This window comes from Gasterosteus aculeatus, chromosome 1, assembly GCF_964276395.1.
Source record: "Gasterosteus aculeatus chromosome 1, fGasAcu3.hap1.1, whole genome shotgun sequence".
NCBI classification, from domain to species: domain Eukaryota; kingdom Metazoa; phylum Chordata; class Actinopteri; order Perciformes; family Gasterosteidae; genus Gasterosteus; species Gasterosteus aculeatus.
The window spans coordinates 26331257-26345316 of record NC_135688.1 but is presented as its reverse complement, the minus strand read 5'-3'; the positions used below and the strand labels follow the sequence as shown (position 1 = coordinate 26345316).

General features: G+C 49.0%; 1 protein-coding gene across 1 annotated transcript; it reads left to right on the top strand.

The window, feature by feature from the left end:
* The first annotated feature begins 770 nt into the window (after window positions 1-770).
* On the top strand, window positions 771-10591 carry tubgcp3 (tubulin gamma complex component 3). Its single transcript, XM_040182310.2, has 23 exons — window positions 771-1003; window positions 2028-2135; window positions 2620-2687; window positions 2852-2929; window positions 3026-3234; window positions 3799-3956; window positions 4080-4192; window positions 4977-5102; window positions 5211-5279; window positions 5363-5495; window positions 5566-5732; window positions 6399-6509; window positions 6602-6710; window positions 7065-7254; window positions 7355-7490; window positions 7571-7639; window positions 7723-7858; window positions 7991-8079; window positions 8396-8527; window positions 8634-8774; window positions 8859-8975; window positions 9079-9173; window positions 9266-10591. Exons 1-23 carry the CDS (start codon window positions 928-930, stop codon window positions 9330-9332), a joined length of 2697 nt encoding a protein of 898 aa, XP_040038244.2. The 5' UTR covers window positions 771-927; the 3' UTR covers window positions 9333-10591.
* The last annotated feature ends 3469 nt before the right edge of the window (window positions 10592-14060 follow it).

The following is a 14060-nucleotide window of genomic DNA, read 5'->3' as shown; positions in this document are numbered from 1 at the left end:
CTGTATTATGTTGTTCCCATTCAAACACTTTGTGACTACTTTGATTTGTTTTAATGATCAGAAAGACAAAAAAAAGTGTCTGAAAACATGAAGTGTAATTATTCAGTAGGCTACAGTAAGATTCGTTGAAATAGTTGTCTTCATTCCGTTTATATTTTCTATAAATGAAATCAAACAACCAATGCATTACTAAACCATTAGCAGTTTGTAAAGGTTTACGGTGACGCCAGAAGGGTCAGAACTATAAATTATGGTGCTTTGTTTCCGGGGGGGAATGTTTTTATTCATTAGTCCATCGTCGGCTTCCTGGAGACGCTTTTCGGCGGGTTCTGTTGGGACACCATCATAAAAGTTACTATAGCAACTGCTAGCGTATCCGGTTTCAACCTTCGACATAAAATCCCCAATAATCGTTGGTTACATACAGTACAAAGTAGTTTAAAATGCTTAAATTAACCGATCAATTCGTTGTTTTTTTTATATTGCATTCATCTTAAATTGATGACATTTAAATTGGCATATTGACATTGTTGGAATACGTATACAGTACTAGTCAAGTTTGGACACACTCCTCATTGAATTGAATGAGAAAATGTGTTCAAACGTTTGACTGGTACTCTATTTTGCTGTATCATTGTCTCACATGCATGGTATGAATTAAGATAGACTTTTTCCAGTGTCCAAGTGTTTAATTTTACCCACCTTCATTCATCCTTTCACAGCAAACGTTTGCCCTGTGAGAATTCCCATGCTCTTACTTTGAAGGACTTGAGTCGCTCCCCGCCGTCATATTCCTCCTGCGTCCTGCTAGCTTCACTCGACTCGTCAAAATGGCGTCGTTCGTAGTGGAAGACTTGAGTTAGTTCAGGTTATTCACTGCCATTTATTCAGTTAGCGAGGAAGAAACGCAACATAAGCCGCGACAGTATGGCGACCTTGGATCAAAAATCACCCAATGTGCTTCTACAGAGCCTCTGCTGCAGAATCACGGGGAAAAGCGAAGGTACATCCGTTAACGTCAACGCTAGCGTGCTGCGCGCTAGTCCAGGAGATGTCATAGCGAACCTCGTTTAAAAAATGCGCAATTTGTCGTTGCTCTTCACAGTACTGATCGTCCACGTTTTACACACGATGTAAAGTCATCGGCCGAATCGTTATGGTCTACTGAGAAATTCGGGTCATCATTTCTCTGCCAGGCATTTCATATTTTGACAATAATTAAACGTTTTACACTGCTCGAGCCCGACGAACCTTCTGTGCAATAGAGACGTAAAGTAGTAGAAAACGGTGGGAATTCTGCCGGAATGAAAGCTGCGAGGTGCTGCGGACGTACGCCGAATTGGAGAGAACATATTATTTATTTGTCGGCCACCTTGCAATCGAGCAAGCACACACTGCAATATAAGACTGATTATAAATCGATTTTGGTGTCACTTTAGCCGTGCTAGACAGCGGCACGTAACGTTAGCGGGGCTAGGTCCCGCGTAGCTGTCACTCAATGGTCTCAGAGAGATAATAATAATATAATAATCCTCCTCGGAATTTTTGTGGTACCAGCTGTCACTGCAACCCACCGAAGTGCTCGCTTGATTAAAGCACCTTTTAAAGTAGGCTTGCTAGCTCTCGTGGTGACCAACGCTGTTTGCACGGTTAGTGGATGCATTTGCTCGCTGCAGGCCTCTGATGGACGCGGGCGGTAATCGGAGATGACAATCATCCTTGTTGTTGTTGTTGTTTTTTAAAGCCTTAACTCCGTGATCAGCGACACCAAACGCTTTGGCGCTAGTCAATGTTGAGAGAAATGTTAGGTGTGCTGCACAAAATACAAATCAGGCTTAGTCGCACTAATGTTGTCCCATTATTCATAATTCACTTTAAAGAAAAAGGCCACTATCAGGAGTATCCTGGTGTCTATCGATGCATTACGTTCTGCACGTACAGCTTTTTTTGGAGGCCCAAGAAAAAGTGCTGTGGTTTGTGTTGACCTTTTGACCATTTTTGTCATCGCCTGTTTTCTTCTTCTCCAGCTGAAGTGGCCCACCAGTTCCAGTATGCGGTGCGAGTCATCGGCAGCAACTACGCCCCCTCTATTGAGCGGGATGAGTTCCTGGTGTCGGAGAAGATCAAGAAAGAACGTAAGTGCCTTTTTGGTCGCATACTGTCCGCCGATGACGACGCGTTCCAGCCAAACCGGCCCGTCTTTTATTGACAGATGTTTTTTTTAATAACTGTGCACTGTGCCTTTTTCCTGTTGGAGCTACACAAAAAAGTCAAAATTCTTTAGTGCACCATAAAGGCCAATCCCAGCGGACTTTCACGGTGGCATTAGTGGGAAAACATTGATCCAAGCTTTGACAAAGAAGATAAAGCAAATAGCACTGCACTTACGGAACAGAATATTAAGTTACCCCCAGTCTGCAGGTGGACTTATGGGACTTTGCTGTAAAAAAATGGACCAGGCTATTAACATCTGTGAATTCAAGTTCCTCACCAATGCATTTCCTGCCTTTTTTTTTGTTTTGTTCCTTACTCTGCATTTTACTTTTTAAGTTTAAGTTTTTTTTGTTTCTTTTCTTTTTTCTTTTTTTTTGCTCATTACTGCTCTTGATGCTGTTGCAGTGCTGAAGCAGAGAAGGGAAGCAGACGCCGCGTTGTTCTCAGAGCTGCACAGAAAACTTCAGACGCAGGTTGGTCCCTGTGTTTTCTTTTAAATACAAAACAGAACACCCTCCGAAGCGTATTGGTAAATCTCCACATGAACTGAATCTAAATCTAGGATATTTAGCTTTTGATATTCTACCTCTTTCTGACGTTGCCTAGCTAACGCTATCTATTTTTCCCGGTTTGGCAGAGTGTCTTGAAGCATCGCTGGTCGGTTCTCTACCTGCTGCTCAGCCTTTCTGAAGACCCCCGCAAGCCCGCCGGCAGGGTGAGTCACGCACTCCTCCCGAAGACAATAAATAAACGTGTCACAATAAAGCGCGTGGCCGACACTGATCGCACACCGGGTCCCCGTCCTCCTAAGGTGGGAAACTACGGAGCGCTCTTTGCCCAGGCCCTCCCTAGGGACGCCCACTCCACCCCCTTCTACTGCACCCGGCCACAGAGCCTGGCCCTGGGCTACGCAGAGAGGAGCGCCGGCCTGTCAGCCAGCATGGGGACCAGTGGCATCTCCAGTCTGGGGGTCTACACGCTCAACGGGCCCACGCCAACGCCGCAGTCTCTGCTGGCCAGGTGAGCACCCCCCCCCCCCAGGAAGCGGGCCTCTGGTCCTCCAGGTTGTTTAAGCAGACTCTCTGGAGGGTGCAGAGTTATTTACCCGACGATTGTCCTGCAAAACCACTCAGCGAAAGATGTAGGAAGCATCAATTAGCACCAGGAAATAAACCTGCCTCTTAGTCCGACCTCTTGGAAATGTGTTTTACGGGGCATCAGAAGGCTGTTTCATTCCATTTAATCCCCTTTAATAATGCAGCAGTCCTGCAGTTACAAATCACCATTAAGCTCTGCGGGCCACCTTTTGAGTCACGAAAAGGACAAATCCTCTGTTCAACAAAAGACCTCCAAGCGCACGCTACGGCTTCTGTTGAATTTCCATGCACGCACCAATTCAGAGCAAAATCCAGATGTTTGTGATTTTCAGATGCCACTTCAGCATGTTAGTCAGACCCTCAACAGTAAGTAAGTGTGTGTGTGTGTGTGTGTGTGTGTGTGTGTGTGTGTGTGTGTGTGTGTGTGTGTGTGTGTGTGTGTGTGTGTGTGTGTGTGTGTGTGTGTGTGTGTGTGTGTGTTCTTCAGTCAAGCCCCTCAGCCAGCAGCGGCGGTCGGCGTTCCTCTGGGCTCTCGGCTGGCCTGGGCTCTGCCTGTGAGCTGCTCCCCCTCGTCCGCTCTGCCCACCCGACTGCCCCTCGGACCCCCGGCCCCCTCCTCCAGAGCGAGCCGTCCTCGTCCAGACGGTGAGGGACACGTGGGAGACCCTGGATGACGTTTCATAGCCTTAACTCACACCGTGAGCCCAATTTTGTCCTTTCAAGCTGAGAGCATTACCTGTGTTCCTAATGTACGGTGCCTCGGTGCAGGGGAGGTGAGCGAGCCGGCGCTGGTGCGGGACATCCTCTACGTCTTCCAGGGCATCGATGGCAAGTTCATCAAGATGAGCGCCCAGGAGAACTGCTACAAAACAGACGGCAAGGTGAAGCTTTTAATAGTCATCACCTCGGGAAAAACGGAGCCCTTTTTAAAAAATATCTTTTCAATTTAAAAGATTATCTTTGTAACGTTAAAACTGTTCGTCATCTATTGGCTAGAGTTTGTTTCCGTGTTTGTCTCTACAAGTTTGAAGTGAGCCGAGTGGACAATGTGACAGCAAGACCGCTGTTGTTGATTGGACATTGAAATAGTTATTCGACAGATCAATGGGAAGCTTTTCGCCTCCGAGCCACATCGACCTCACTTTTCTGTGCCCAGTCAATTTTTTGATGACCCCACTTCTCTCTTTTCATCGTCCTCTCCAGAGCCATCAATGGGAAGGCCTTAGATACAAGCCGTCACACAGCCTCTCAGTGGGGCTAAACATAGACTTGTGGTCGATCGGCTGTCACCGTCTTGATGGACACGGAGCCACTGAGATATTTTGGCCACTTACCTTCCCCCTCGTAAAGCTCTCGGGATAAGAGGTTTTGAGATTTAATGTGTCGGGAAATGTGAACATTACTCAGCAGGAAAAAACAAATCCGTTACTACGAGGCGGCCGCACATGTGATGGGATGAATCTGTCGGATGGGCGACAGTTGCTTTGAGTGCTGCTTTACTCAGAAAATATACACATTTTGATATAGGTTTGAAGTACTCAAAATATATGTATTATGCAGCTCTATTGCTGTGTAACAAATGCAGCAATTTGTTAGTGAAAAGGAAGGAGGAATATTCAGATCACAAGACAAAGCTGTGCTGCAATGTGCGCCGTGTCCCACCAGGTGGTGCTGTGCAAGTCCCTGAGGGACACCAGCAGCCGGCTGGCCGAGCTCGGCTGGCTCCACAACAAAGTCAGGAAGTACACCGACGTCCGCAGCCTGGACCGGGCCTTCGGACTGGTCGGACAGGTGAGTCCGCGTTCACCTGGTGAAGCCTTCTCCTTGCTCATCCCACGCTGACGCCCATCTTTCTCCCCCCCCCATCCCCCCCACCTCCTCTCTCTCTGCTCCTCTCAGAGCTTCTGTGCCTCGCTCCACCAGGAGCTGAAGGAGTACTACCGGCTGCTGTCTGTCCTCCACTCGCAGGTACACAGATTGGGAGGTGTGCAGAATGAAGGAAAACGTCGGTGGATGATGTCACTGCTACGTTTGTGTGTGTGTGATTTTAGTTGCAGGTGGAGGACGAGCAGGGTGTGACTGTGTGCACAGAGAGCGGTCTGACTCTCAGAAGGCTCCTGGTCTGGATGTACGACCCCAAAGTCCGACTCAAGACGCTGGCCGCCCTCGTCGACTTTTGCCAAGGTGTGTGTGTGTGTGTTTTGTATTCAGTGTGTTTAATGCACTATTCGAGTATTAATTGGTGCGCTTTCAGGTCGGAAAGGGGGCGAGCTGGCCTCCGCCGTCCACTCTTACGGGAAAACGGGCGACCCGCAAATGAGAGCGCTGGTTCAGCACATCCTCAGCCTGGTGTCGCACCCCATCCTCAACTTCCTGTACAGGTGGATCTACGACGGAGAGCTAGAGGACACCTACCACGAGGTACGCGCCTGATCCTCTCAGCCCTGAATGGGGCGTCCTGAGCTCAACGTGAGAGAAAGGTCAGGCAGGGAACGCGGTGCTCGGTGTTCTGTTGCACCGCTCTGACGTTTGACCCCAGAGAGACGGACCATTACTGAGGGGGTGAGGGATAAAGGGGGATTGGAGCGGGGGGGGTCAGTGGGACAGCTTCTCCAATGAGGACTGATGAGAGGAGTGTAATGGGGAGCCGGTGATGGATGCTCCTGCTTTTCTTGCCGCTGCCGTGTTAAACACACACACAGTATTTATGTGTGTGGCATTAACTGTTAGTCATCACTGGACTCTGGTCTTAAGTGCAACGTTAAAGAAGACTGAGAAGTTATTACACTCTTTAGGCGAGAGTGAGTACACTGTAGATCATCGTCATAAACAAACACCTGTAATTACTGAGGAAATACGGGTACTGAGGAAATTAAGCTGCACCATGAGACCCAAAGTAAGCTGCATCTTATTTAACTCACAATTCCTGTTTTAACGGTTTCCCTACCGTTACTTTAGTGAGTGTGTGTGTTTGTTGCTGTGACAGATCTACGTACTGCCGTTTTTTTTACTTCACTCTCGTCGAAGGTTTCAGAAGAATCCGTCCGGTGATCACACAATGAGTTTATCGTCTTGTTTTTTTTGTAGTTCTTTGTAGCATCGGATCCCAACGTGAAGACTGATCGCCTTTGGCACGACAAGTACTCCCTCCGGAAGTCAATGATCCCCTCGTTCATCACCATGGACCAGGCCCGCAAGGTAAACACACACGCGTCTCTGTATTCCACGCATTAAGTACAAGACTGTTTACCTTCAGCAACATCTCCCCCTCTACCCGCCTCCCCCACCAGGTTCTTCTCATCGGTAAATCCATCAACTTCCTGCATCAGGTTTGTCACGACAGAACGCCGCCGGGCAAAATCACGCCGGCCTCCACCTCAGCGGACACGCCCAAAGACGGTGAGGGTCTTTTCTGTTTCTGGCTCCGTTGGAAATCGTCCGCCCTGGTATTGGCGGAGCTCTATTGACGCCGGGCGACCGGACGTGGATCGATGAGCTCTTACTGCCGGCCTCGTGCTCCTCCTTTCACCGCAGAGGGGAAGGGCCGTACTTAGCTGTGTTCTATTGATTGGCTCCGTCGGGCCGGTTTGATCTGCCTCTCTCGCTGCGTCCGCTCAAGGACATCGCGCATCTCCTCGTCCTCCACCCGCGGCGCCCTGACTGCAGTATTAATAAAACACATCATATTTCCAGTTACAAACTGGGACTTACGGTCCCCCTTATTATTATTTTTTTTTTTTTGTCTCCTCACAGCTGCAGAGCTGCTCTCAGACCTGGAGGGGGCGTTTCAGGAGAAGATCGACGCCGCCTACTTCGACACCAGCAAATACCTGCTGGACGTTCTCAACCGCAACTACCTGCTGCTTGAGCACCTGCAGGCCATGAGGAGATACCTGCTGCTGGGCCAGGGAGACTTCATCAGACACCTCATGGACCTGCTGAAGTTAGCAACACACACACACACGTTGACCATCTCCCGATCGGCTGCTTTCGGACGTCTGAATCCGATCGCGTCACGTGTCCTCGTGTGTTTTGTGTCCCAGACCGGAGTTGGTGCGTCCTGCCACCACTCTGTACCAGCACAACCTGACGGGCATCCTGGAGACGGCGGTCAGAGCCACGAACGCCCAGTACGACAACGCGGAGATCCTCAAGAGGCTGGATGTGCGCCTGCTGGAGGTAACGAGTTTTTGTGTCTCTGACATCTGTTTTGGTTTTGTGTTATTCTTTTTTTACATCCGTCGCTTTGTTGGATGCAGGTGTCCCCTGGTGATACAGGCTGGGATGTTTTCAGCCTGGACTACCACGTGGATGGACCCATTGCTACGGTAACACACACACTTCAACACAATTCCCAATACATTGTGTGGCTGCTGCTGTCGCATATCTATACCTGTGTGTTTTGTTTTAGGTGTTCACGAGGGAGTGCATGGGCCACTACTTGCGCGTGTTCAATTTCCTGTGGAGGGCCAAGAGGATGGAGTACACCCTGACTGACATCTGGAAGGGACAGATGTGTAACGCCAAGCTGCTCAAAACGATGCCCGGTGGGTAAACAAACACAAGATGGTTGTTGGATGTCTTTTTTCATACCGGCTGTACTGTTATCTAGAACTGCGTGTGTGTCTTTAAAGGACGAGCTTGGGTTTTTCCTGCCTTATTGCTCTTTTGCCCTCCAGAGTTGTCCGGCGTGCTGCATCAGTGTCACATCCTGGCCTCCGAGATGGTCCACTTCATCCACCAAATGCAGTACTACATCACCTTTGAGGTCAGACCATTAACTCGGCTCGCAGGCTGTAAAACACAAGCAAAAAAAAAACGTGTGCAAATTCTGCCGCGTCTGTTAAACGCAACGCATGAAACTGACTTTCTGGATCAAGTGTACCCTTGAGGGTTTGAAAAGGCGACTGAAGAGGTCATTTCAGTAGGACAGTCCTTTTAAGGCAGACTGGTGCTAGTTTAACAGCTGCTTTGTAAAGTCAGTAAATAAAATGATTTCTCCGATAAAAGTAATTACCCGAATCATGAGAACTGTGTTGACTGGACGTGTTATTATTAAAAGGGCGTTCCTGTCGTTTGTGTAGGTGCTGGAGTGCTCCTGGGACGAGCTGTGGAACCGAGTGCAGCAGGCTCAGGACCTCGACCACATCATCGCCGCCCACGACATGTTCCTGGACAGCGTCATCTCAAGATGCCTGCTGGACAACAACAGCAGGGTAACACACACACACACACACTCACAGGATCATCTCACTCCTGAAAGTCCTTCTCGGCCTTCAGCTCGCTCACTCCCTTGACCTCAGTTTCTGTCCATCCCTTCAGTCTCTTTTGAACCAGCTGAGGGCCATATTTGACCAGATCATCGAGTTTCAGAGCGCCCAGGACTCCCTCTACCGCTCGGCTCTGGAAGAGCTCGCCCTCCGCCTGCAGTTCGAAGAGAGGAAGCAGCAACGGGAGGAGGAGGTGGGAGGAGCCTGAGCGTGCGCGCAGAAAAGGAAAAGCGCGAGGAGAGTTTCAAAGTGACACATGTCCCGTCTGTGGATTCAGGGGCAGTGGGGAGTGACTGCGGAACAGGAAGCGGAGGAGAAGAGGAGGATCCAGGAGTTCCAGGACACCATACCAAAGATGCGCTCGCAGCTCCGCATCCTCACCCACTTCTACCAGGTAGGAGCCCGAAGCACCAGCTGTTCCCAATTGGAGCCAATTGGCTTTTCTCCTTTTCACACCCCCCCCCCCCCCCCCCCCGCCCCCCTCTCTCTTCCCGCAGAGCATCGTCCAGCAGTTCCTGGTGCTGCTGATGACCAGCACGGACGAGAGTCTGCGCTTCCTCAGCTTCAGGCTGGACTTCAACGAGCACTACAGGTTCACCTCCACAACGCAAACAAATATATAATGTCCAAAAATTACGCCCTAAGTCAATTTGCCTTAAAATGGTCCATTTCCGTCATCCTCAGGGCCAGAGAGCCGAGGCTGCGAGCCTCACTCGGCACCAACCGAGGGCGGCGGCCGTCAAACATCTGACGAGGCCTCCCGTCATCGGAGCGGGGATGAGGACATCGCAGAGACGGGCCGGCTCGCAGACTTAAAGCGCCTGGCGTCGAGGTGATGTCATGCCTTGGAGGAGCGGCCCGGCGCTGTTACGCACGTTCTGGTGTCGCGGTGGCCAAGTGGTGACATCACAGCGGTCTGATCCCGAATCGCAAAGTCCAATTCAGTCCGGAAAATACGACTTTCAGAGCTCGTCGTGACACTGCAGAGACGGCGGCGTGAACGGACTGCTGGGGATTCTGGGAAACGAGGTCAATTTTGGAGGGGAGGGGGGAGTGTGAGGAAGTGAAGCTCCCCAAGTTGCACAGGGCCGCCGTACAAGGAACGCCTTATTAATGTCTCACCGTGTTCGCCAAACACACAATGTATGTACATGGAGTTTATGCAAAAATGTGTCTCTACACGTCTCCTTCTCTAGGGTTCGACCGATATGGATATTTTTGGACAATTTTTGTATTTGTAGCCTTTGTTGAAATGATTTGAACTTTCAGTACAGTTGTTCCTGCTGCTCTGTGAAAACACACCGAGACCGCGAGCGGTGTGGAACACTTCCGCTCAGTATCGGCACACCAGCATATCGGTCCGACCCTAGACCTCCACTCATGCCTGAAGTCCAGTTTTTGTTTTTGTCCAATCACAATCACAGAGGATTTTGTATCGCAGCAACCACAAACACCTCAATGTTCTCATTACATCTACAATAGGAACTCCATACGTGCTCTGGTTCCTTTTTTAAAATATGTAAATATTCTCAAATGAAAGTCCATAAGAAGTTAATGGTTACACATTTCAACTCAGGCAATTTATTTTATGAAAATAAGTATATCCTGACATTGTAAAGAGGAAAGTCAGTGTTGTTGGCTGTGTTCATATATATTGGATAAGCTTCCCAAACTCATTGTTTTTTAAAAATGATTAATTCGACATATTTGTCTTTTGCTTTTTGCTGTTGCATTGAAAAGTCAAGTAGCATTTCAATCACCTAGTTATATAATCATATAAACAGCTGTGAGCGCTGGTCCTGGGTCAGCGAGGACAAAAAAGATTGAGCTCAATGTCGTACAACAGATGAGAAGAAGGATCCAGACCAGAACCTGAGGCGCAACCCTGAACTGAACCTGGGTCAGCACCCGTGCCGCGTGTGTCCTCTTCATTGTATAGCACATAATGTAAAGAACAAAGGGAAACAAATCATCCCGTTCCTCCTTAATAAAAGGTTTTTTATTCATGTATGTTCTGGTGTGGCTGACTTTCTTTTACCACCTACTGCCGCCTGCAGGCGACGGTTGATCAATTCTGAGTTACATTAGAGTAAAATAATCTGCACTATTGGTCTTACTCTCATCGAAGCTGCAAATCTTAAAACACTTCTCTCAATTGATTATTAAATGAGTCAGTTTAAGCAGTATTTCCTACATTTAGTATTGGCCCGTTTACACTGGTGCGTCAGAGCTTTCACTTGCACCGTCTCACAGTATTCTACAGAAACTGCTGGATCAGTTGTGACCAAAAACCAGAGTGGAAGCCGCTCGAGTCGACGGATTGTGTACTCAGGTGTTGGACATTTTACGCCGTGTTCTCTGGACTGACCTGTGCAGGCGGTGAGCCACCAGAGGGAGTAACAGCCTCTCTTTTGTAGCCTCGGTCCTCCTCCTCCTCCTCCTCCACCTCAGACCTTCTGTGTCTCTCGCAGACGCATTTACTCAGCAGGGAGGAGGAGGTGTGAGAGTCCAATCTCACACACACACACACATGCAGCATGCGCATGGCCTCTACTCCCAGAAGAAAGGTGTTCCATCTGAAAAGAATAAAACCATTTGTCCATCTCCTCAGGACGATACATACAGAAAAAGCCTCTCGCCTGTGGATAACGCTGTGAGAAAATGGTCAATTCAGAAAGCTGGAGAGCGGAGAGGCTGAGACTGCTACTGGGATCTCCATCTGCTCCACTGTTTCTATATGTGGCGTCCCTCCCGGAGACCCTTTCTGATCACTTAAGACACTTTCCTCCAGTATTCCGAACACGCCTCGTGATTTTTTTTGCTTGAGCAACACCTGCCCGACAAACTGACCTTGCGTCAGCGCTTTCCGCCCCTTTTCTTCTCATTTCTACTCTCTGAACACAAACCTTCGACTGTCATTATTCAGCCAAACATTTCCAACCCAGTCTGAATATCTTTTATGTCACGACACTGGCAATACCCAAGATGACCTCTGACCTCTGCCTGTGTCTCCGTGCAGCAAACCCTCACCAACACCTTACATCCAGCTGCCGCTCACAGCCACATCTGCACCTTTCAACAGCCCCGGGGCTCAAGGTCACTCTGGCTAACATCCAGGTCATATAAACAAACAGTAAGTCTAAAGTTTATCTCTTAGGCTGGTTTTAGATAAGTATAGTTGACCTTCACCTTTCTTCATTTCTTATTCGTCTTTTAATTCACAGGTGTATGAGGTCAAAATAGAGAAAATAGTTATTGGAAGATGTGTTGTCTAAACGTTGAGCTTCTGTTGGTTTTCGTTGGGAAAATGTAGTTGAGAATTGTTCAGATTTGGGAAATCTCAACTGCTAATTCTTGTTATATTCAAGGAATGCGCTAACTCGCTTTCTGAGAGAGAATCAAACCAGAAGCTCGACACTCTCAGCCTGAGCCAGGATACGGTTAGCTTAGCATAAAGACTTAGCATAAAGAGGCAAACAGCTGGCCAGCAAAAGCGCCGCTAAAGCGCACCAACTAACATGTTAAATGTAGTTTCATTCCACTAATAAGACGTGTTTCACATCAGAGATGTTCACAAAGAAACACCAGAGTTACAATTTGAGACAAAACGGGGCCATGAGGACAACACATGTCCCGTTTCCACGGCAGCAGGCTGCATCCATTCCTGTTTGACCCCGCTGATACAAACGAGACAAACTGTCATATCCCATCATGCATTAGCCTTGCTGCAAACACAAATGCCGGCTGAAGAATAGTCCGCCGGCCCTTCTGTCCTCTCACCGGTCCCCATTATATTCTCTGTGAATGCCATTAAAGAGACGCCTCGTTCATTTCCACGCGCCCGACTCCGGCCCGCATCCTCTCTTGTGCCACCTTCTCACGCGGTTTTAAGGTGAGAGACAAAGAAGGAGGAGAGAAGAAAAAGAAAAAACACTCACACGGCCGCGTCCGTGTTGTCGAGCCGGGAAATGACAGGTGACATTTACTGGCATTTGTGGCAGCAGGTGTATTTGAGAGAACTCGTGTTCCCCCTTTTCCTCCCTCTTGTCTCCGTGTTGAGTGCCAGCTGCACTCGTAGCTTCTGCAGAAACCACGAGCTAATGCCCCAACTTTCTGCTCCTTGGGAGAGAAATCAGGCATTGTTATGCGGGACCTCCACCTCCTTTGTTCACAGTTGGCTCTAACAAGAGTGGTGAGGACAGACGTGGATGCTTTAATTGGACATTTGCATGCATGGGGTTTTTAATGAGGCTAATGAGAAACAGAAGATTGCTGCTACGACTTACAGTTCTGCCCAGATCCCCTCGTCCAAAACGCAAGCTTTCACCTTTTCAAGTGTTTTCCCCTGGTTCCACTTTCAAATACTAAATCACACACTTTGGGGCGGTGGTCATGAACCGACTTGAAACCTGTTACTGAACGTGTGATCGGTCATTGATCACGAAAAGGTAGAAAGGTAAAAGATGTACAGAGCAAACATGGAAACAGATCTGAGCGTCAGGCCATGAACATTTTAAAAACCCTGCTCCGGCTCGGCCGGATACTCCTCCGCACGTCCACATCTTGACAGCTGTGCTGCTGTTCCCCTGTTTAGACATTTCAAAGCAAGTCTCACGGCTTTCTCTCGGTCTCTCTCGGACGAGGCAGAGAAGACCTTTTTTTCACACCACAACACCTGGAGGTTCTCCGGGAGGCTGCTGATTAACCAGCTGCTGCATATCGCCCGAAGTTGGCTGGGATGGACTCCAGCCCCCCCGCGACCCTGTGTGCAGGATAAGCGGTCTGACAATGGATGGATGGATGCAGTGACCACGTGAAATGCCCCACTGTGTGAGGTGGCACTGGGATGATAGTAGGCCTTTTTTTTAGGGTCCTGTTGGGATCAATGCAGCTCCTGCAGCAGATGTTGGGTCAGCGTCCGGCCCGTTCTCGAGGGGAGTTCTTCTTGGAGTTGGCAAAGGCATCTTGGCTGATTTTTCGGAGGTCTATCACCACACGGCGGTCATTCTACTTTTATCCACAACCTAAATACTTACTTATGAAGGGCATTATAAATCGCTTAGAATCATTCCAGTCCCAACGTACATTTCCGGCAGCCAATTGAGGAGCAGCAGAAGATTTCTTCCTCTTTGGATAATTACTACCTGCGATTAGCAGGAGCTCCGTGTGACATTTTCACCGCCATTGCCCCCAGAGGTCCCCTCTTCCTGCCCGTGGTTTATCAACGCCGTGCATGCGCTCCTATGGGAACAACGCAGTTTGGCTGTTTAAATATTCCACAGCTCTCCAGGCAGAAGGATGAATCATCTCTAATTTTTTACACATCCAGCCATGATAACGGCTGGGCTTCTGTTCCAAGAGTGCATCAGGAAGTGTTGACCGGAGGTCACCGAAACCCCCGCCGCGTTCACGCCGTTCTGTTAAAGTGGACGTTGGGACATCTCGCCCCGCCGGAGGAACAGCTGACCGCCACGAAGCC

Excerpts from the sequence above, each read along its gene's own strand:
- tubgcp3 (XM_040182310.2), top strand. The coding sequence starts at position 928 with ATGGCGACCTTGGATCAAAAATCACCCAATGTGCTTCTACAGAGCCTC. Across the intron at positions 2,136-2,619 it reads GGAGAAGATCAAGAAAGAAC|TGCTGAAGCAGAGAAGGGAA; the intron begins GTAAGTGCCTTT and ends ATGCTGTTGCAG. Across the intron at positions 7,859-7,990 it reads GCTGCTCAAAACGATGCCCG|AGTTGTCCGGCGTGCTGCAT; the intron begins GTGGGTAAACAA and ends TTTGCCCTCCAG.